This window comes from Somniosus microcephalus, chromosome 29 (genome assembly GCF_052327205.1).
Source record: "Somniosus microcephalus isolate GS21.2 chromosome 29, FLI_Smic_1.0, whole genome shotgun sequence".
Taxonomy (NCBI): Eukaryota; Metazoa; Chordata; class Chondrichthyes; order Squaliformes; family Somniosidae; genus Somniosus; species Somniosus microcephalus.
Window position 1 is genome coordinate 36091808 of NC_141015.1, and position 23616 is coordinate 36115423.

The window sequence follows — 23616 nt, forward strand, 5'->3', positions numbered from 1 at the left end:
TCAGATCTCAGAACCATTTTTTTTGAGTGTCATTTCAGATTAGTAACAAAAGACAACCATTCTACCACAATCTGTAGCGTACAGTCACCGTGACAACACAAAAGCACCCCCAAAAATAGCATTTATAACAGAAAGAAGTTCAATGTAGGAAAAAAAAACGCGAATTTACCCATTTCATCTTCCAATTGTGCAACAACTGTCCTGCATGGCCCGACATGGCTTGCTGGGTATCATTTCCAGATATCTCCACCCCCGAATCGCCTCAACTACTCCTTATGGTAGCCAGTTCCACATCCTCACCACTCTTTGGGTAAGAAGTTTCTCCTGAATTTCTTATTGGCTTTATTAGTGACTATCTTCTAGTTATGACCCCTAGTTTTGGACTGCCCCACAAGTGGAAACATCTTCTCTACACCTATCCTATCAAACCCCTTGAAAGACCTCTATCTGGTCACCCCTCAGCCTTCAAGAGCCCCAGCCTGTTCAGTCTTTCCTGATAGTTATAACCTCTCACTTCTGGTACAGGAAACTCTCTGTTAACCGGCAAAATTCAGGAGTAGGTTCAGGTAAGTTTTACTTCATATTAGTGGCAGTTCCTGGATCTGTGGCCGTGTAACCGGGGTTCGTGCACTTGTTGCTATGCAACAGGGACGCTTGGTCTGTGGCCGGGGTTCCTGCACATGTTGCTAAGCAACAGGGAAGCCTGGATTTGTTGCTGTGTACGGAGCTCTCGTACCTTTTAACTATACCTCTCTGTAATCCGGACTTTTTGATAAACCGGCACCACGCCGGTCCTGTCGGTGCTGGATAATAAAGAGTTTCCTGTATTATCCTTGCAAATCTTTTTTGAACTTACTCCAGTGCCTCTTTATCCTTTTCCCTGCATAGCTCCAGCCCCAAATTCCCAGTAATCCCATCAATGGACTAATCGATAAATAAGAAGGGTCACTTTGTTGCAAGTCCGACTGCTGTCTGGGGAAAGCTGGAAAACATGTAACGCCATCCTGGCCTGGATGTCATGAGTTTCTCTGCTCTTGTCCACCTCTCTCAAGGTAGCCCACGGGCACTAGTGACACTCCTATACCGTCCAAGGAGAGCATGTAATCAGGGAGGGCATCTCACTTGAGCTCAATCCTACCCTCACCTGAAGCTGATTCAGTCACATCTTCCAGCAAGGATCACTGGATAGAAATCTGCAATGGAAGGTTTTAAGATAATGAAGGGATTTGATTGGGTAGAACAGAGCCCTGTTCCTGGGACTAGGGACAGGGTCACTGGCAAGGCTTGGAAGCTAAGCAGAGCCAGGCCTGGTTAGTACCTGGAGGGGTGACCATCAGGGAAGACCAGGTGCAGAAGGTCACGGAAGGAGCCCCGAGGAGGGGTGGCTGGTGAGAAGGTCACGGAAGGAGCCCCGGGAGGGGTGGCTGGTGAGCAGGCCCGGGCGTTGGGCTGAAGATTGTCGGACAGGAGGAATGGTGGAAATGGAATGGCGGCGCACACAGACGCAGCGGCTTTGCTTCTCCCAGGACGGTGCTATTTACGTTAATGTTAATGTTATTTGTACTGGACTCATGGGAGCTTGCAAGATCACATTTCGTTGTGCATTGTACAATGACAATAAAGTTGAATTAATTATTATTATAAGGTATGGGGTAGACCAAAACTCAAGGTCATAAATATAAGATACTCACTAATAAACCTTAACCCAGAGAGTAGTGAGAATGCGGAACTTGCTACCACATGGAGTGGTTGAGGCGACTAGCATAGATGCATTTTAAGGGGAAGCTAGATAAACACATGCGAGAGAAAGGACTAGAAGGTCCTGCTAATAGGGTTAGATGACGAGGGGTGGGAGGAGGCTCATGAGGAGCATAAATACCAGCATCGACCAGTTGGGTCGAATGGCCTGTTTCTGTGCTGTACATTCGACGTAAAAATCCTGGTTGATTCTCTTTCACCACCCCTCCCCCCAACCCCCACCCCCACCAAACCCAAGCCTAGGAGGAACTGAGCTCAATTGCAGAATCTCAAGTGGCTCCTCACCCGAGAACAGATAGCAGGCAACAACCTTGGCACCTGCCTGGTCTGTGATTCAACTTTAAACAGGGTGCTCCAGTTAAACAGGGTTCAGCACCTAATCGCAAAGCTGCTGATGGCACACTACTTCTACAACAATCGACCCAAGGTCGCTCCTGTAATGCAAGGGGACGTGTTACCGCGGCTACCTAATTGCAGTTATTTGTTTCGTTATTCCCCCTCAGTCTCCAATTATAGGCCTGTTCACTGCCGGCCCAATCGAGACCCTGTAATACAGGAAACTTTGTTATATCCGGCACCGACGGGACCGAGCTGTTGCCGATCTATCAAAACTGCCGGACATACAAAGTTAATGTTGAAGCATACAGAGGTTTTCATCTCCATATCTGACAACAAACACTGTTGCTTAGCAACAGCTTGTAAACAGTCGGCCCGTACCTTGGAAGCGTCTCTATAGCTTAGCAACAGCTTGAGAGAGACTTTCCAGAGCCCGACTGTTGAAAACAAAGCCAGGAGAAGAAAAAAAAAACTAACAAAACGGCTCCCGATTTCTGCCGGTAGATCGAGGTTTCCGGACATACAACCTCCGGATAAACCAAAGTTTCCTGTAACAACAGAAAACGCTGGAAAAACTCAGCAGGCCCGGCAACATCCGTGGAGAGAGAAACAGAGTCAACGTTTCAGGTCGAAGACCCTTCGTCAGAACGGAGAAAAAAAGGCAGGAAATGAAACAGATTAAAAGGCAAGTTTGGGGGCAGGGAAATGGGGGAGGGGATGAAAGAACAAAAGGGAAGGTCTGCAAGAGGTGAAGAGACATTAAGTGATATTCAAGGCAAGACGAGATGGTAATGGGACAGGTAAAGAGACAAAAGATGGCTCTAGATGAAGTGTGAAATGCGCTGGCAGAGTGAGAGACAGCTGCCATGTGGGAGAGAGAAAAAAGGAAAAGGCACAAACCAAAAGCGTGGATAAAAAATATATAAAAATATAATAGACCCTGTAAACTGCTTACATATAACTTGCAACAACAACTTGCATTTATATAGCACCTTTAGCTTAGTAAAACATCCCAAGGCGCCGCACAGGAGCGTTACCGAACAAACTTTGGCACCGAGCCACATAAGGAGATATTAGGGCAGATGACCAAAAAGCTTGGTCAAAGAGGTAGGTTTTTAAGTGCAAGTAGGGAAGACAATCCAATTTACATTTGTGCCACGAACCATTGCCATCCAGAAAGATATTACACTGGACGAGCACCGAGTCTGCTGGAAGAGTTGCGTGCGCTCATCGTATCATTACCTGATGTCTTCCTCGTTCTCCGGGAAACTCCAGAAGGCAATGCGAAGTTGCAGTTGCTCGGGGACCGGTGGATAAACCTTTTCAACTACTTCGAAGGGAATGTGAAGGGCGACTTGCTTGGCTGACAGTTCTACCAAAGGGGTAACTTGGCCATCTGAGAAAAGAGAGAGCGAGAGTATAATCAGGGTTATAACAACAATAACTTGCATTTATACAGCGCCTTTAATGTAGTCAAACGTCCCAAGGCAGGTTATAAAACAAAATTTGACATTGAGTCACACAAGGAAATATTAGGGGAGGTGACCAAAAGCTTGGTCAAAGAGGTAGATTTTAAGGAGCGTCTTAAAGGAAGAGAGAGAGGTAGCGAGGCGGAGAGGTTTAGGGAGGGAATTCCAGAGCTTGGGGCCCGGGCAGCTGAAGGCACAGCCACCGATGGTGGAGCGACGGAAACTGGGGATGCACAAGAAGCCAGAAAGGAATCTTGTTTCTTTCAACCCTTTCTTCACAGTCTCTCATTTAGAAGTATGCTTTTTCTACTTATATTTTAAGGAACTGTTCAAGTCAAACCCACAAAACGTTCAGTGCCCTTAATGACTGGGACTTCAGAGATCTGAAATGCATACTTGCAACTTGACCTCAATTCTCATCTTTGCAGATGCTGATCTCGTTAATCTCAGCAGGTTGGTTTAACACAGTCCAAGGCAGTGGAAATGTCAGTAATAAACTCTTCTCAATAGCCCAATTATTGTAACTGCATTGTTGTGGACAGACCCATACGCAGCTTGTTTTATGTCGCATTACGTGCATAGTGAAAGCGCATTCACACACAAATTTAAGACCAACAAGCTGATCCATAACAAACAGAAAAGGTCGGTCACTCGCAGTTCAGTCAGTCGATACTTCTAGGTTTAAGACTGGTCCTCAAGATTGAGAATCCGTACGTAACAGAGTCAGAACGGAGAAAACACACACACACGCACACGCACACACAATTACGCAGCGAGTGGCGAGGACCTGGAGCACACTGCCGACGGAAGCGGTGGAAGCGGAGACACTCGATGTTTTCATGGGTAGACTGGATAGGCACTTGAGGGAAATAAACTTGCAGGGCTACGGGCATAGAGCGGGGGAATGGGACTGACTGGATTGCTCTGCAGAGAGCCAGCACGGACTCGATGGGCCGAATGGCCTCTTTCTGTGCCGTTATGACTATGTTCAGACCCACGAGCCCGTTCAATTAGATCATGGCTGATCTGTACCTCAGCTCCAGCTGCCCGCCTCCACCTGTGCCAGCGACATCCCACAAACAGGGGCGAGATGAGTGACTGGTTTCTCTGGTTTTGGGTGGTGCTGGTTGAGAGGGGGAAACATTGGCCAGCAGACCAAACCCCAGCCCCTGCTCATTCTTCGAACCAGAGATCTCAAATAGCCACACAAACACTGAAACAAGCAGAAGATTCAGCTGCGCAGTTGAATGTCTCAACTGAAGGACATCAACTCAAACAACGCAATGGGTGGTTAATACTGTACTGGGGCATCAGCCCAGCTTAGGTGCTCAAATCCAGATATGAAGCTTAAACCCACTGCCTTCTGACCCAGGAGGTCAGAGTGTTAGGGAGGTCTGGGATGGCAGGAATGACGTATGAGGAGAGATTGGGTCGATTGGGCTTATACTTGCTAGAGTTAAGAAGAATGAGAGGGGATCTCATTGAAACTTATAAAATTCTAACAGGACTAGACAGACTAGATGCAGGAAGGATGTTCCCGATGGCGGGGGAGTCCAGAACAAGGGGTCACAGTCTAAGGATAAGGGGTAAGCCATTTAGGACAGGGATGGAGGAGGAATTTCTTCACCCAGAGAGTGGTGAACCTGTGGAATTCTCTACCACAGAAGGCAGTTGAGGCCAATTCATTAAATATATTCAAGAAGGAGTTGGATATATTTCTTAAGGCTAAAGGGATCAAGGGATATGGGGAGAAGGCAGGGACAGGGTACTGAATTTGGATGATCAGCCATGATCTCATTGAATGGCAGAGCAGGCTCAAGGGGCCGAATGGCCTACTCCTGCTCCTACCTTCTATGTTTCTATGTTACCAACTGAGCCAAGCAAAACTCAAATTTATTGGACCATGTATTCTGGAGTCAAACAAGCAGAATAAAATAACCTTTATTTTACTAGACCACAACTTATTAAAAGTTATCATTCATTTTGTTTAATCATTTAATTTGACAGAACATTTAGAAGGCCTCAGGCATCATTACTGCCAATTCCTCTCCTCCAACTGCAAAGTGTGTTGTTGGAAAACCATAAAATCTCCTCCCCAAACATCAAACTGGTTGAAAAAAAAATGTGCTTTAAGCGTGGAAGTGCATCCTCTCCCTCACCCCAATCCTACTGCTGCAATGGCGGAGGGATCTGGTCGTACAAACATTTCAACTATCCCAGAAACCCTTGCACTGTGTGCGCGTGTGTGCAGTGCCCAAAGCTACAGAGCGATTGTTCGCAATAGCTTCTCTGTGGAAGCTCAGTACAGTGCTCTGGATCAATGTTTTCCAGTGAATAGTCCAATTGGAACTTACCCAGCCCGAAACAGCTGCCCCGTGACGGCTTCTAAATTGATTTCAGGACATTTAGCACCAGTGGGCTTTGCTCCACCACCCAAGGAACTGTTCAGTCCTCGAGAGTTTCCTCTCTTCAAATACATCCATCGACGTACCCTAGTCTGTACTGAAGTCTGCGATGGAGACAGTGATGAATAGGATCGAAGAAACTTCAAGTGATGGACATCATCTCAAGGTCTAAATACCGGCTTAAAGCATCCAATTGCTACTCAACTGATTCCAGGGTTCTTGTATCAGTGTTTTATCACTTTTAGTGTGAAGATGCCCTGATGCCTCTCCTAATTTTGTATTTGGTTAATTCGAATCCGTATCCCTTTGTCCTCCTCTCAAAAATGTAATGTTCCAGATTTACCTTTACCATAGTGTTTACTACCTTATATACCTCCCAAAGATCACCTGCCCAATGTCTTCTTTCAAAGGCCTGGTTTTCCTCATAATTTAGACCAGAAATGGATGCATTAGGAATATAGAAACAGGAGTAGGCCATTCAGCCCCTCAAACCTGTTCCGCCATTCAATTAGATCCTGGCTGATCTGTATCTTAACTCCATTTACCCACCTTGGTTCTGTAACCCTCAATACCCTTGCCTAACAAAAATCTATGACGTTTCTAAATCTATCACCACTTTCTAAAACTTTTCTAGATCATGTCTGTAACAAAATGCAGCAGCACATCAGGAATGGTGAACTGGAAGGGGTGAGACAGCAGTTCGCTATAAGCTGTAAGCATATATCTGCAGTGCTGTAGTTAATTAAACCAGACACATGCAAGTTGTAAATCTGTACAAAAAGAAATCAAAGAAAAACTTGCATTTATATAGCACCTTTGACGACCACCAGACGTCCCAAAGCTCTTTACAGCAAATGAAGTACATTTTGAAGTGTAGTCACTGTTGTAATGTAGGAAACGTAGCAGCCAAAATGCACACAGCAAGCTCCCACACACAGAAACGTGATAATGACCAGATAATCTGGATTTGTGATGTTGATTGAGGGATAAATATTGGCCCCCAGGACACCGGGGAGAACTCCGCCTGCTCTTCTTCGAAATGTCATGGGATCTTTTATGTCCACCTGAGAGAGCAGGCAGGCCTCGGTTTGACGTGTCATCCGAAAGACAGCACCACCGACAGTGCGGCACTCCCTCAGCACTGCACTGGGAGTGTCAGTCTAGATTTTTGTGCTCAAGTCTCCGGAGTGGGACTTGAACCCACGACCTTCTGACTCAGAGAGGAGGGTGCTGCCCACTGAGCCACAGCTGACCTCAAGTGGTGCTGCACATTGATGTGCTCACAAGCCATGCTGCAGGCTGGTGAAGCGTTACTACTACTACTTTGTATGGCTGATGTAGATGATGTAGAGCAACAACTATAATTTCACATTTAGGTGGTTAAGCCAGATAATTGCGTCAGGAGTAGTGGAATGCATCGCTGTGATGCCTCCTTTGTATTTGTGAATCGGGCATTGAATCGTTCTATGTTCCGTGGTCTGTTCTGGGTGCCCACAGTCGCACGCTGGAGAGTTTTTAATTCTCCATGTGTGCATCAAGTATCCACATTTTTAAAAATTCATTCATGGGATGTGGCGTCGTTGGCAAGGCCAGCATTTATTGCCCATCCCTAATTGCCCCCGAGAAGGTGGTGGTGAGCCGCCTTCTTGAACCGCTGCAGTCCGTGTGGTGAAGGTGCTCCCACAGTGCTGTTAGGGAGGGAGTTCCAGGATTTTGACCCAGCGACGATGAAGGAACGGCCAATATATTTCCAAGTCAGGATGGTGTGTGAGACTTGGGAGGGGAACTTGGAGGTGGTGGTGTTCCCATGCGCCTGCTGCCCTTGTCCTTCTAGGTGGAAGAGGCCGCGGGTTTGGGTTTGTGCCATGGCTTGTGCGGATGCGGTTTAAGATTGTCCATGAGCTTCGCGGAAGATTGAAGCCGGGGATCTTCCACGTTGGGTCTTTCGCGAGCTGTCCGTTTGCGACTTCTCGTGAACTCCAATCGGCTTTCCGAGCATTGTCAGGGCTGAAGTCGCGTTGTCGAAGGTTAAGCGCGTGGGTCCAAAGGGTCTTGCGCGACATCAAGTGGCGGTGAGGGATGTTGCCGAGGTCCTGGTGGATGGGGAGACGTTCGTTTTCCACGATTCTCTGGCAAGGCATTAACCTGCATCCACAATGCCCAACAGTGACTTCCCAAGGTCATCTAGTGCTGCATGGAGCAGGCAACACAGAGCAACGACAAAAACAGATCAACCCGTGCACGCTCCCAACTGGCTGGCTCAAGGACAGCTCTGGGAAAGGACCAAGAGCTAGTCAGTCTGGGATCAGTGCACTCGGGCTCAAAAAAAGTCTTCGAAAGTCCAAAATATCAATCAGCGGTACCGAGGCAGACAAGATGTAGAGTACAGAGTGCCAACATATCTCAGGCGTAGCGCTCTCGACCCAGTCAGAAGGTCGCATGTTCAAACCCCACTCCAGGGACTTGGGCACATAATCGAAGCTGGCGCTTCAGTGCAGCAGTAAGGGAGTGCCGCAAGGTCGAAGGTTCGGCCTTTCTGGAGGAGACGTTAAACCCAGGCCCCCCTGTCTGTCCTCTCAGCTGGGCGCAACAGATCCTACTGCACTTTTCGAAGAGGGGCAGAGGGAGTTCTCCCCCGGTGCCCTGGCCAATATTTCTCCCTCAATCACCAGAAACGCCTGAACTGGTCATTATATCATCGCAGCTTGCGAGGCCTTGCTGTGCACAAATTGGCTGTCGCATAACAATAAACGATACTTAAAAATTATTCAATTGGCTGTGAAGTGCTTTGGGACATCCTGCTACGTAACACAGCAAGTTCTGTTAAGAGTCACTGAAAAAAAATATACAGGAAACTCTCGATTTACCGGCACCTAAATAACCGGAAATCTCTTTTAACCGGCAAAATTCAGGAGTAGGTTCAGGTAAGTTTTACTTCATATTAGTGGCCGTTCCTGGATCTGTGGCCGTGTAACCGGGGTTCCTGCACTTGTTGCTAAGCAACAGGACGCTTGGTCTGTGGCCGGGGTTCCTGCACCTGTTGCTAAGCAACAGGGAAGCCTGGATTTGTTGCTGTGTACGGAGCTCTCGTACCTTTTAACTAGAACTCTCTGTAATCCGGACTTTTTGATAAACCGGCACCACGCCGGTCCCGGATTTTTAAAAAAGAGTTTCCTGTAGTAACAAATGGAATTGAAACTAAACAAGATTACAAACACTAACCTAGTCACTCATTTCTAATTTTATTTTATTTTGAAGTCATCAGAATTTAACTTCAACGGCGGTTTGATATAAAAAGAGTCAAAATACATTTCCTGCTGATATAAGCAAATAAATTAAATTGGGTTCCCACTGACTCATCAGTGAACAGAATTAGCTGACCAACTACAGCTTCCTATTTGTCTTTACATGAACCACATGCACCTTCTGCAACAGTCATTTATGATCTTTACCCCGCAAAGCTATGTTTTCTCAAAGGTGATAAACGCGCCAACACTCAAGCTGTAAAGCTCTTGCGTTGGATGCTTGCACGGTCCTGAATTCGACCGCTAGCTTTCATACAGAATGGGGATTGTTACACCGAAACAGTGGCACAGCCTGGAAATCCATTTCGAGCACAAAGTGCGCTGTTGACTTTCGAATGGGCCACATCAGGAATGGATTGCCTTTCTTTTAAACTGAAGTGAGCAATTTGCCAGCCCTAATGAATAGCAGTTGGCTGGTTTATTGGACAGTCATTTGAACTTAACTGAACTCCGCAGAGAACATTCTTCCGGTTTTTCTTTTGTCAGGCTGAGAGAGTTATTATCCTGCAGCTGAGGATTTCATCTTGGGCAGACTGGGGGTGGGGGCAAGAAGATACAAAAGAAAGGTGCCAGTCGGGCCGAACCCACCCCTCAGAGCCACAGTTGCACCAATTCGCACATCTTTTGCTGGCAAGTCAGCAACATAGGTCACTTCAGCCTCTCTGCAGTCAGAAGGAGCAACGAGAGCTTGGGCTGTTACGACAGGAACAAGTTTTCAGACTGGCACTTTCTCAACCAGTGAGAAAAATCTGGGCTCAACTCCTCTCCTCCGGCTCTTTCCACACCCCCCTCCCCCGCCCCGTTGATATTAAATAAGCAAGTGTCTAACCACCGCCCCTTGACATTCAACGGCATTACCATCGCCGAATCCCCCCACAAGCAACATCCTGGGGGTCACCATTGACCAGAAACTTAACTGGGCCAGCCACATAAATACTGTGGCAACAAGAGCAGGTCAGAGGCTGGGTATTCTGCGGCGAGTGTCTCACCTCCTGACTCCCCAAAGCCTTTCCACCATCTACAAGGCACAAGTCAGGAGTGTGATGGAATACTCTCCACTTGCCTGGATGAGTGCAGCTCCAACAACACTCAAGAAGCTCGACGTCATCCAGGACAAAGCAGCCCGCTTGATTGGCACCCCATCCACCACCTTAAACATTCACTCCCTCCACCACCGGCGCACCGTGGCTGCAGTGTGTACCATCTAAAAGGTGCACTGCAGCAACTCGCCAAGGCTTCTTCGGCAGCACCTCCCAAACCCGCGACCTCTTCCACCTAGAAGGACAAGGGCAGCAGGCGCATGGGAACACCACCACCTCCAAGTTCCCCTCCAAGTCACACACCATCCTGGCTTGGAAATATATCGGTCGTTTGTTCATCACTGCTGGGTCAAAATCCTGGAGCTCCCTCCCTAACAGCACTGTGGGAGCACCTTCACCACACGGACTGCAGCGGTTCAAGAAGGCGGCTCACCACCACCTTCTCGAGGGCAATTAGGGATGGCACTAAATGCTGGGCCTTGCCAGCGACGCCCACATCCCATAAACGAATTTTTAAAAATATTCGCTTCGTGCCAGTTAGTGTGTGGCTGCGACAGATCACATGTAATCGGAGCAGGAGCAGGAAATGATTACTTCCCTTCCACCATCACAAACGCTTCTTCGGATGGCTCGGAATTTCCTGGCTATCGTTACAATCAAGCAGAATCTTTCCGACTTGAGTTTAAGAAAACCAGACGCAGCGGGGCTTGCTGCATTTCCAAGACGGGTCAACACCGAAGGCCGCGTCTTCTATCGAAGCGACCGTGCCCGGTGGTCTGGGATGTAAAATCTGCCAAGAGGGAGGGTCTGTGCGTGGCTGCAAGTGCGGAGCTCACTCCTGGCCAGGGGGAGTCAGATGGCAACCAGGTCGTCGAAACAAGGTGCTGATGAGCTGGGCGTCGATGCGGTCGCCACTGATTGGCGATTGCACCCAGTTTGTTAATCATAGAAAGTTACAGCACGGAAGGAGGCCATTTTGGCCCATCGTGTCCGCACCGGCCAACAAGGAGCTCTCCAGCCTAATCCCACTTCCCAGCTCTTGGTCCGTAGCCCTGCAGGTTAGAGCATCCCAAGTGCACGTCCAAGTACTTTTTAAATGTGGTTAGGGTTCCTGCCTCTCCCACCCTTTCAGGCAGTGGGTTCCAGACCCCCACCACCCCCTGGGTGAGGAAATTTCCCCTCAGATCCCCTTAATTATATCTGAAAGTCCACGCAGAGAGAGAGACTGGCGACATAGCCCGCTGGAAAGTTAACTTTTAGTTTCCACTGGGCCTGGATCAATCGAGTAACTTGGGGCAGACAGTCTGCCTCCTCAGGGAACTTGCACCATCAAGCACATGAAATCTTCAACTAGTGTGCAATCTGCCACAGGTTTTGAAGTGCTCAAGTACTGCCTCACAGCCTTTCATAGGCAGGCCCCATTCCCTACAATGAAACATAGGAACAGGAGGAGGCCATTCAGCCCCTCGAGCCAGTCCCGCCCCATACAATTAGATCACGGCTGATTCGTTCACCAGATATTACCTGCCGATGAACCAGGACTGTCCGAGTAATACAACTTGTTCTGCCTGAAAAGGAAGTCGAAGTACGAATAAAACTGGTCGTTAATGAACTACATTCTGCCCCGTACAGTGTCAGCCGTGGCTCAGTGGGCAGCACACTCGCCTCGGAGTCAGAAGGTTGTGGGTTCAAGTCCCACTCCAGGGACTTGAGCACATAAAGCTAGGCTGACGCTCCAGTGCAGTGCTGAGGGAGCGCCGCACTGTCGGAGGTGCCGTGTTTCAGATGAGACGTTAAACCCAGGCCCCATCTGCTCTCGCAGGTGGACGTAAAAGACCCCATGGCCACTATTTTGAAGAGGAGCAGGGGAGTTCTCCCCGGTGTCCTGGCCAATATTTATCCCTCAATCAACATCACTAAAACAGATTATCTGGTCATTATCACATTGCTGTTTGTGGGAGCTTGCTGTGCGCAAATTGGCTGCCGCGTTTCCTACATTACAACAGTGACCACACTTCAAAAAGCACTTCATTTGCTATAAAACGCTTTGAGACGTCCGGTGGTCGTGAAAGGCGCTATAGAAATGCAAGTCTTTTTTTTCCACAGCTCTTGCTACACTGGACTCAAAGACCCACTTTCTCCTCCCTGCCTCACTTCTTATCTTATGTAACACAGCACCAATTCACAGACATTTCCCCCCAGTTACAGTAAAACACAGCCAATTAATAAACCGTCAAGGCTGATCAAACACTTTAGAAAAGATGGACTTTCATTTCTGTAGTGTCATCAACGATCTCAGGATGCCCCAAAGCGCTTTACAGCCAATGAAGTATTTTTTGGCGTGTAGTCGCTGTTGTAATATGGGAAACGCGGCAGCAAACTTGTGCACAGCAAGCTCCCACAAACAGCACTATGATAACGAACAGATAATCTGTTTTTAGTGATGCTGGTTGAGGGATAAATATTGACCAGGACACCAGGGAGAACGCTTCTTCAAATAGTGCCATGGAATCATTGACCTCTACCCAAGAGGGCAGACAGAGCCTCGGTTTAACGTCTCAACTGAAAGACGGCGCCTCCGACAGTGCAGCACTCCCGCAGTACTGCCCCTCCGACAGTGCAGCGCTCCCTCAGTACTGCCCCTCCGACAGTGCCGCGCTCCCTCAGTACCGCCCCTCCGACAGTGCAGCACTCCCTCAGGACTGCCCCTCCGACAGTGCGGCGCTCCCTCAGCATTGCCCATCCGACAGTGCGGCGCTCCCTCAGTACTGCCCCTCCGACACTGCAGCGCTCCCTCAGTACTGCCCCTCCAACACTGCAGCGCTCCCTCAGCACTGCCCCTCCGACACTGCAGCGCTCCCTCAGTACTGCCCCTCCGACACTGCAGCGCTCCCTCAGTACTGCCCCTCCGACAGTGCAGCGCTCCCTCAGTACTGCCCCTCCGACACTGCAGCGCTCCCTCAGTACTGCCCCTCCAACACTGCAGCGCTCCCTCAGCACTGCCCCTCCGACACTGCAGCGCTCCCTCAGTACTGCCCCTCCGACACTGCAGCGCTCCCTCAGTACTGCCCCTCCGACAGTGCAGCGCTCCCTCAGTACTGCCCCTCCGACACTGCAGCGCTCCCTCAGTACTGACCCTCCGACAGTGCGGCGCTCCCTCAGTACCGACCCTCCGACAGTGCGGCACTCCCTCAGCACTGCACTGGTGTGTCAGCCTCGATTTCTGTGCTCAAGTCTCTGGAGTGGGACTTGAACCCACAACCTTCTGACTCAGAGGCGAGGGTGCTGCCCACTGAGCCCCGGCTGGCACAGCGGCCTGTGTGTTGCTGTAACTGCAAAACAATTAAGCTGGCCAACATCTAAGACAAAGGAAACTGCCAGACAGTGCAAGGCACTTATCTTAAAACAGAAGTTAAAACTCATTACCTGTTGATGAGTAAAACCCACATCCCATCTGAGTCACACACTGCAGTATAAAAAAATCAATGCTTGATTTAACAAAGAAGGCATTAATGAAGTGTTCGGAATAGATATTCCAATACATGCGAGTGAAGTATCCCGTTTATCCTCAGCTGTTCTAAGAATAACCTCCTCCGCAGTAGGTTAATCACTGCTCAAACTAGTTTCATCCATGCAGCCAGTGCATATAAAGAAAAAAGACTGACTTGCATTTCTATAGCGCCGTTCACGAACTCGGGACGTCCCAAAGCGCTTTACAGCCAATGAAGTACTTTTTGAAGTGTGGTCACTGTTGTAAAGTGGGAAACGCAGCAGCCAATTTGCGCACAGCAAGCTCCCACAAACAGCAATGTGATAATGACCAGATCATCTGTGTTAGTGATGTTGATTGAGGGATAAATATTGGCCCCAGGACACCGGGGAGAACTCCCCCTGCTCCTCTTCAAAATAGTGGCCGTGGGATCTTTTATGTCCACCCGAGAGAGCAGACGGGGGCTTCGGTTTAACATCTCATCTGAAAGACGGCACCTCCGACAGTGCAGCACTCCCTCAGCACTGCACTGGAGTGTCAGCCTGGATTTTTGGGCTCAAGTTTCTGGAGTGGGACTCGAACCCACAACCTTCTGACTCAGAGGTGAGGGTGCTACCCACTGAGCCACGGCTGACACGGACACTGATTTAAGACTCTTCCTGTGGGCAGACTGCGGGGAGCTTTAATCTTTGCGTTACTATTGGATTCGATCAGATAGAGCTGTCCATAATTATGAAAATGTAAATACAGGGACAACCACTACCAGCGGTCAGTGAGTTGGTAACCTTGGGCAGAAATTTAAGGTCAACAAAAGAAGGAAGAGGAGGGGTTAGGAGCAATTTCGTTTTTAACAAAACGCAGTGAGTTGTTAGTTCAGAAATGGGATGCCCTGTCAGAAAGGGAACGGAGAATCCAGGATAGTTTTTAAAATGGAGATGGATATATATTGGAGTAATCATTTTTTTTTAAGCGTATTTGGAAAGGGACACAAATGGCAGCTCTTTCAGAGAGCTTCTACAAGTGCGATGGGCTAATTGGCCTCAGTCTGTGCTGTAAAATTTTATGACGGATAGACAAAAGTAAAAAAATCTTCTAATCAAAACTGAAATCCCTCACCTAAATAGTGCCCGCGACCTCTACCACCTAGAAGGACAAGGGCAGCAGGCGCATGGGAACACCACCACCTCCTGCAAGATACCCCCCAAGTCACACACTATCCTGGCTTGGAATTATATCGGCCGTTCCTTCATCGTCGCTGGGTCAAAATCCTGGAACTCCCTCCCTAACAGCACTGTGGGAGCACCTTCACCACATGGACTGCAGCGGTTCAAGGCAGCTCACCACCACCTTCTCGAGGGCCACTAGGGATGGGCAATAAATGACGGCCCACATCCCATAAACAAATTTTTTTTTTTTTTTTTTTTTTTTTTTTAAAAAAGAAGTGAAGCCCCTCTAGCTGGCTGCAGCTCCTTCCCAGTGAATTAAATTATTTATGGCAAAGCCTTGTTGCTCAACGTGAAACAGCCCACACACCTCTGAAAACCATGCACACAGATTCCGTGGGTGTCTGCCACTCAAAAGGATCCACAGAAGGAATGCAGCTTTCTTGGAACTTGGCACTAGCTTCTCCCCGCCCCTGTTTTGAGAGGTAGCATATTCATTTGTACACAAGGAGGTTGGATGAATAGTTGCGAGTTAATTTATGCTAAGTGTTCTTCCAAAAGAAGTATATTTATAGAAAATTTTAAAGATCTCATTGCCGTAGGGTTAAAAATAAAGGTCTAGGAATAGGTGTGAAATCTTCATATTGCACAAAGTGCTACCAGCCTCTCCCGATTATCTTCAAACATTTTTCCTCAGAATCAATCTACAGGAAACTCTTTGGTATCCGGCACCTGCGGGACCAGGGTGGTGCCGGTTGATTAAAAATTCCGGATAACGGAGATATATACCTGCCAAGGTACGAGAGCCCCGTTACACAGCACACCGGTTACACGGCCACAGGTGCAGGAGCCCCGGTTACACGGCCACAGGTGCAGGAGTCCCGGTTACACGGCCACAGGTGCAGGAGTCCCGGTTACACGGCCACAGGTGCAGGAGCCCCGGTTACACGGCCACAGGTGCAGGAGCCCCGGTTACACGGCCACAGGTGCAGGAGCCCCGGTTACACGGCCACAGGTGCAGGAGCCCCGGTTACACGGCCACAGGTGCAGGAGCCCCGGTTACACGGCCACAGGTGCAGGAGCCCCGGTTACACGGCCACAGGTGCAGGAGTCCCGGTTACACGGCCACAGGTGCAGGAGTCCCGGTTACACGGCCACAGGTGCAGGAGTCCCAGTTACACGGCCACAGGTGCAGGAGCCCCGGTTACACGGCCACAGGTGCAGGAGTCCCGGTTACACGGCCACAGGTGCAGGAGCCCCGGTTACACGGCCACAGGTGCAGGAGCCCCGGTTACACGGCCACAGGTGCAGGAGCCCCAGTTACACGGCCACAGGTGCAGGAACCCCGGTTACACGGCCACAGGTGCAGGAACCCCGGTTACACGGCCACAGGTGCAGGAGCCCCGGTTAAACGGCCACAGGCGCTGGAGTCCTTGTTGCACGGCCACAGGTGCAGGAGTCCCGGTTACACGGCCACTAATATACAGTGAAACTTTCCTGAACCTACTCCTGAATTTTGCCGGTTAATAGAGAATTCCAGCTATTTAGGTGCCGTTTAAACGAGAGTTTCCTGTATTTGGGCAATGATTTTAGCTGCCAGTTATGACCACTATTGGTACACAATTTAGCAAGTGGCTAATTAAACCCTCCTCAAAAAATCAACAGGCGAAGGGAGTATTTATGCAAGTAGGGCTCAGGACCTTTGAAACTTGCCTGAAAAATGATCAATCTCCAACTGCAACGGACCCTAGAATTTGAGGGAGAAGGGGGAAGGGAACTTTCCAAACCAGAATTAAGCTCCATTTCTTCTGTGAAATGACAGCTCACTTCAAACTATTAAACCGCAACCAATTTTCCTCAAAATTTCCTCAGGCTATAAAACAGCAAATGTTTGAATTTGTTAAAAATACACAAAACAACTTGCATTTAAAGCGCCCCTTGAACATAGTAAAATGTCCCAGGGTGCTTCACAGGAGCTTAATCAGACAAAATGTTGACACCGAGCCACATGAGGAGATATTAGGACAGGTGACCAAAAGCTTGGTCAAAGAGGTAGGTTTTAAGGAGCGTCTTTAAAAAGAGGAGAGAGAGGCGGAGAGGTTTAGGGAGGGAATTCCAGAGCTTAGGGCCTTGGCAACAGAAGGCACGGCCACCAATGGTGGAGCGATTAAAATCAGGGATGCGCAAGAAGCCAGAATTGGAGGAACGCAGAGATCTTGGAAGGTTGTGGGGCTGGAGGAGTTTACAGAGATTGGGGGGCGGGGGGCGCGCGAGGCCATGGCGGGATTGGAAAACAAGGATGAGAATTTTGTAAAAAAAAAATTAAAAAAGAGGCACAACATGAACTGCAGCTTCAAATTCACTTTCTGGACTGGAATTCAGCCAGGTTTCACTTTTTATTGCTAATACTAGACGGATGGAAAAAAAAAAGTTTCAGTAGTACAAAGTTTTATATGACAGGGGTTCCAAAACTTTCAGTATGATAACAGAGATTTAAAACCACAGATAAGCGAGATACCAAAGGCAAAACTGTGGTCGGAGCTACCAGTTCAATCTTCCAAAAACAACAGCACAATCCGGGCTGGAGCCAACAGGCAGGGTCAAAGCACACTGCTTACTTCATTAGTGAGCTGCAGAATGCATACAAAGCACTGGTTCGGTGCAATTTGAATAACGGTGCAGAGTTTTGGATGCCCTACTGCCCCCGCCACACAGTACTGTCCCCCGATTATCAAAATCCACGACAAGGCCTTGGACAACGTGGGCCACTTTCCATACCTTGGGAGCCTACCGTCAACAAGGGCAGACGTCAACGACGAAGTCCAACACCGCCTTCAGTGTGCCAGTGCAGCTTTCGGTCGCCTGAGGAAGAGAGTGTTTGAAGATCAGGACCTCAAACCCGGCACCAAGCTCATGGTCTACAGAGCAGTAGTGATACCCGCCCTGCTGTATGCCTCAGAGACATGGACCATGTACAGCAGGCACCTCAAAGCACTGGAGAGGTACCACCAACGCTGCCTCCGCAAGATCCTGCAAATCCATTGGCAGGATAGGTGCACCAACGTCAGTATTCTCGCTCAGGCCAACATCCCCAGCATCGAAGCTTTGACCACGCTCGATCAGCTCCGATGGACGGGTCACATTGTCCGCATGCCTGATACGAGACTCCCAAAGCAAGCGCTCTACTCGGAGCTCCAACACGGCAAGAGAGCCCCAGGTGGGCAGAGGAAACGCTTCAAGGGCACCCTCAAAGCCTCCTTGAAAAAGTGTAACATCCCCACCGACACCTGGGAATCCCTGGCCCAAGACCACACAAAGTGGAGGAGAAGCATCTGAGAAGGTGCCAAACACCTCGAGTCTCTTCGCCGGGAGCAAGCGGAAGCCAAGCGCAGGCAGCGCAAGGAGCGCACATCAACCCAAGCACCCCAGCCATCTGCCCCTTCAACCACCGTCTGCCCCACCCAGAGACTGTAGGTCCCGCATTGGACTCATCAGTCACCTGAGAACTCATTTTTAATGTGGAAGCAAGTCATCCTCGGTTCCGAGGGACTGCCTAAGAAGACGACGACTTTAGGAAGAGTGTCAGGACCATGGAAAGGCTACAGGAGATACTTACCGAGAGGAAGCCAGAGATGAGAGCCTATTCTAAAAAATTGCGACTCTTTTCATAGAAACATAGAAGCAGGAGTAGGCCATTCGGCCCTTCGAGCCTGCTCCGCCATTCAATATGATCATGGCTGATCCTCTATCTCAATACCATATTCTTGCTCTATCCCCATACCCCTCGATGCCTTTTGTGTCTAGAAATCTATCTATCTTCACTTGTGCAGGGAACATGGAGAGAAGTGTTCTAAATTATGGAGTTTATAGCTTTGACAAAGTAAAATAAGGAAACGCTAGTTATACTGGTCGGTGTATCGGTAACTAGCGGGCATAAAATTGAAGTCACGGCCAAAATAATGAAGGAAAAGATTAAGATTTTTTATTTGTTACGTATTAAGTTGTTGGAATGCCCCCTCAGAGACAGTGTAAGCAGAATCCATAATAGCTTTTAAAAGGGGAAGGGGATACTTGAAGAAGAAAAATGGAATGGGGATAGGGCAGGGTAACGAGATTAAGCAGATAGCCCTTTCATAGAAATTAGTTACGTTTTCCTAGTGACACATCATTAGTAACCATGGTCTCCTAAAACTCTCAATTGCAGTATGACTGGGTGTCTAAGCCAAAGCTATAGGAACAGGAGGAGGCCATTTAGCCCCTTGAGCCTGTTCCTCCATTCAATGAGATCATGGCTGATCTGTGGCCTAACTCCATATGGGGAAGGGAAGGGAAGACAAGGAAAAAAAGACTTGCATTTCTATAGCACCATTCACGACTACCGGACTTCCCAAAGTGCTTTACAGCCAATGAAGTACTTTTTTTGAAGTGTAGTCACTGTTGTAATGTAGGAAACACACTAGGCAATTTGTGCACAGTAAGCTCCCACAAACAGCAATGTGATAATGACCAGATAATCTGTTTTTGTTATGTTGGTTGAGGGATAAATATTGGCCCAGGACACCGGGAATAACTCCCCTGCTCTTCTTCGAAATAGTGCCACGGGATCTTTTATATCCACCTGAGAGCGCAGATGGGGCCTCAGTTTAACGTCTCATCCGAAAGACGGCACATCCGACAGTGCAGCACTCCCTCAGCGCTGCAGTTCTGTCTTTCGGATGAGACGTTAAACCAAGGCCCTGTCTGCTCTCTCAGGTGGACGTAAAAGATCCCATGGCCACTAATTCGAAGAAGAGCAGGTGAGTTATCCCCGGTGTCCTGGGGCCAATATTTATCCCTCAACCAACATAACAAAAACAGATTATCTGGTCATTATCACATTGCTGTTTGTGGGAGCTTACTGTGCGCAAATTGCCTAGCGTGTTTCCTACATAAATGTCGTGGCTACCAGAACAGTTCAAGGGCTGGGTGTTCTGCAGGTTATCACATGTACCCCCTTGCTTCTGCTTCCACTCAGTGCAGTCCAGACCGGGAACACAGTGGAAACTATAGACTGAGCCCAGCAGTTCACCACGCCATGAGAAATTGAGTAGATTGGGCCGATACTCTCTGGAGTTTAGAAGAATGAGAGGTGATCTCATTGAAACATAAAAGATTCTGAGGGGGATTGACAGGGTAGATGCCGAGAGGCTGTTTACCTGGGCTGGAGAGTGTAAAACGAGGGGGACAGAGTTTCAGGATAAGGGGTTGGCCATTTAAGACTGCGATGCAGAGGAATTTCTTCACTCAATAGGGTTGTGAATCTTTGGAATTCTCTACCCCAGAGGGCTGTGGATGCTGAATTGTTGAGTATATTCAAGACAGAGATCGATAGATTTTTGGACTCCAGGGGAATCAAGGGATATGGAGATCGGGCGGGAAAGTGGAGTTGAGGTTGAAGATCAGCCATGATCTTACTGAATGGCGGAGCAGGCTCGAGGGGCCGTGTGGCCTACTCCTGCTCCTAGTTCTTATGTTATGTTCTTCTTTGCCCTACAGGCCATTCAGCCTGAAGCAGAGCATTAATACCCCTGACCTTCTCCGTTTACGACTCTTTAGATGAACACTACAAACAAAGAGAGAGAGAGGGGCTTTTGTGTTGCTGCAAGTTTTAAACATTTCTGCCCTTTGAAATTTTATTCAAATGCAACCTCACAAAAGAGCCCAGGCAGAGTTTCCAAATTGGATCTGATTGGCTAAAAATACATCTCGGGAGTTCAGAAGTTTCATGGTTGCTTAAAAAAAAAACTGCTCGTGTAGCTTCACCCGCAAACCAACAGCCACCAAACTAATGTTCGATGGCTTGTCTGATCCCAAACATCCTAAACCATACGCCCAGGAGGGAACAGTATGGGAATGTTGAGCACCCCTTCTATTATGGTGGAAACCAACAACAACTTGTATTTGTATTCTTCTTCTTAGGCAGTCCCTCCGAACCGAGGATGACTTGCTTCCACATTAAAAATGAGTTCTCAGGTGACTGATGAGTCCAATGCGGGACCTACAGTCTCTGTCACAGGTGGGGCAGACGGTGGTTGAAGGGGCGGGTGGGTGGGGTGCTTGGGTTGACGTGCGCTCCTTGCGCTCGGCTTCCGCTTGCTCCCGGCAAAGAGACTCAAGGTGTTCGGCGCCGTCCCAGATGCTTCTCCTCCACTTTGTGCAGTCTTGGGCCAGGGATTCCCAGGTGTCAGTGGGGATGTTACACATTTTCAAGGAGGCTTTGAGGGTGTCCTTGAAGGGTTTCCTCTGCCCACCTGGGGCTCCCTTGCCGTGCCGGAGCTCCGAGTAGAGCGCTTGTTTTGGGAGTCTCGTATCGGGCATGCGGACAATGTGACCCATCAATCGGAGCTGATCGAGCGTGGTCAAAGCTTCAATGCTGGGGATGTTGGCCTGAGCAAGAACACGGACGTTGGTGTGCCTATCCTGCCAATGGATTTGCAGGATCTTGCGGAGGCAGCATTGGTGGTACCTCTCCAGCGCTTTGAGGTGCCTGCTGTACATGGTCCATTTGTATAGCTCCTTTAACGTAGTAAAACGTCCCAAGGTGCTGCACAGGAGTATTTTAAGACAAAAAACTTTGACACTGATCCACATAAGGATAAATTAGGGCAGGTGACCAAAAGCTTGGTCAAAGAGGTAGGTTTTAAGGAGCGTCTTAAAAGGAGGAAAGAGGGGTAGAGAGGCGGAGGTTTAGGGAGGGAATTCCAGAGCTTAGGGCCTAAACAACAGAAGGCACGGCCACCAAAAGCTGAGCGATTATAATCAGGGATCCTCAAGAGGGCAGAATTAGAGCAGCGCAAATCAAGAAGTATTTTGATATTTTTCCAAAGGAAATCACAATTATCTTCAAAGGGCTCCATCATATCTGATTGCCCTTGCATAGAAAAAAAATTAACTACTGTCTTACCCTCACCTCTTAGTCAGAAGGTTGTGGGTTCCAGTCCCACTCCAGGGACTTGAGCACAAAATTCTAGGCTTTCACTCCAGTGCAGTGCTGAGGGAGTGCCGCACTGTCGGAGGTGCCATGTTTCAGTTGAGACATTAAACAGAGGCCACGTCTGCTCTCTCGGGTGGACGTAAAAGATCCCGTGGCACTATTTCGAAGAAGAGCAGGGGAGTTATCCCCGGTGTCCTGGGGCCAATATTTATCCCTCAGTCAACATAACTAAAACAGATGATCTGGTCATTATCACATTGCTGTTTGTGGGAGCTTGCTGTGAGCGAATTGGCTGCCGAGTTTCCTACATTACAACAGTGACTACACTCCAAAAAGTACTTCATTGGCTGTAAAGCGATTTGAGACATCCAGTGGTTGTGAAAGGCGCTATAGAAATGCAAGTCTTTCTTTCTTTCTTTCTATACTGCAGTCGGAGCATGCTCCGATTTAATCTTCACTTGAATAAGGCAAACCATTTAAAGTGACAGCGTCTTTTAAAGTATGTACAACCTTAAAGCCATAAAGTAACTACAGGAAACGTCGTTATATCCGGCACCAACGGGACCGAGCTGTTGCCGATCTATCAAAACTGCCGGACATACAAAGTTAATGTTGAAGCATACGGAGGTTTTCATCTCCGTATCTGACAACAAACACTGTTGCTTAGCAACAGCTTGTAAACAGTCGGCCCGTACCTTGGAAACGTCTCTGTAGCTTAGCAACAGCTTCAGAGAGACTTTCCAGAGCCCGACTGTTGAAAACAAAGCCACGAGAAGAAAAAAAACCTAACAAAACAGCTCCTGATTTCTGCCGGTAGATCGAGGTTTCCAGACATACAACCTCCGGATAAACCAAAGTTTCCTGAATTCCATCCTTTAAAAACATCTTGTTGCTCATGGGTTTGTATAGCTGTGGCACTTCTCTATACAGAGCTGCTTATTGTAATGCAACACTACATTAAGTGAAAAAAGCCTTACAAGCTGATCATGGTGTTCAAAACTTCTTCAGCGTTTGATCCAACACAATAATTCCATTTTCAGCATTTGTAAACACTGGATTGTATCAGCAGAAGTAAAGCAGGAACATTGGAGTCGTAACAACAGCAACAACTTGCATTTACATAGCGCCGTTAACGTAGTAAAACATCCCAGGGTGCTTCACAGGAATGTTACATAGAAAACATAGAAGATAGGAGCAGGAGTAGGCCATTCGGCCCCTCGAGCCTGCTCCACCATTCAATGAGATCATGGCTGATCATCCAAATTCAGTACCCTGTTCCTGCCTTCTCCCCATATCCCTTTAGCCTTAAGAAATATATCTAACTCCTTCTTGAATATATTTAATGAATTGGCCTCTACTGTCTTCTGTGGTAGAGAATTCCACAGGTTCACCACTCTCTGGGTGAAGAAATTCCTCCTCATCTCTGTCCTAAATGGTTTACCCTTTATCTTTAGACTGTGACCCCTGGTACTGGACTCCCCCGCCATCGGGAACATCCTTTCTGCATCTAGTTACCAGACACAATTTGACACCGAGCCACATAAGGGCACATTAGGACAGGTGACCAAAAGCTTGGTCGATGAGGGAGGTTTTACGGAGCATCTTAAAAGGAGGAGAGAGGCGCGGAGGGGTTTAGGGAGGGAATTCCAGAGCTTAGGGCCTTGGAAGCTGAAGGCA

General features: G+C 48.4%; 1 protein-coding gene across 1 annotated transcript in view; it reads right to left on the bottom strand.

The window, feature by feature from the left end:
* The window catches only part of zswim8 (zinc finger, SWIM-type containing 8), a 219800-nt gene that overhangs the window by 170567 nt on the left and 25617 nt on the right, over nt 1-23616 (bottom strand). The window contains 1 exon segment of the mRNA XM_085970598.1: nt 3337-3490. Coding sequence (XP_085826724.1) covers nt 3337-3490 — 154 coding nt within the window.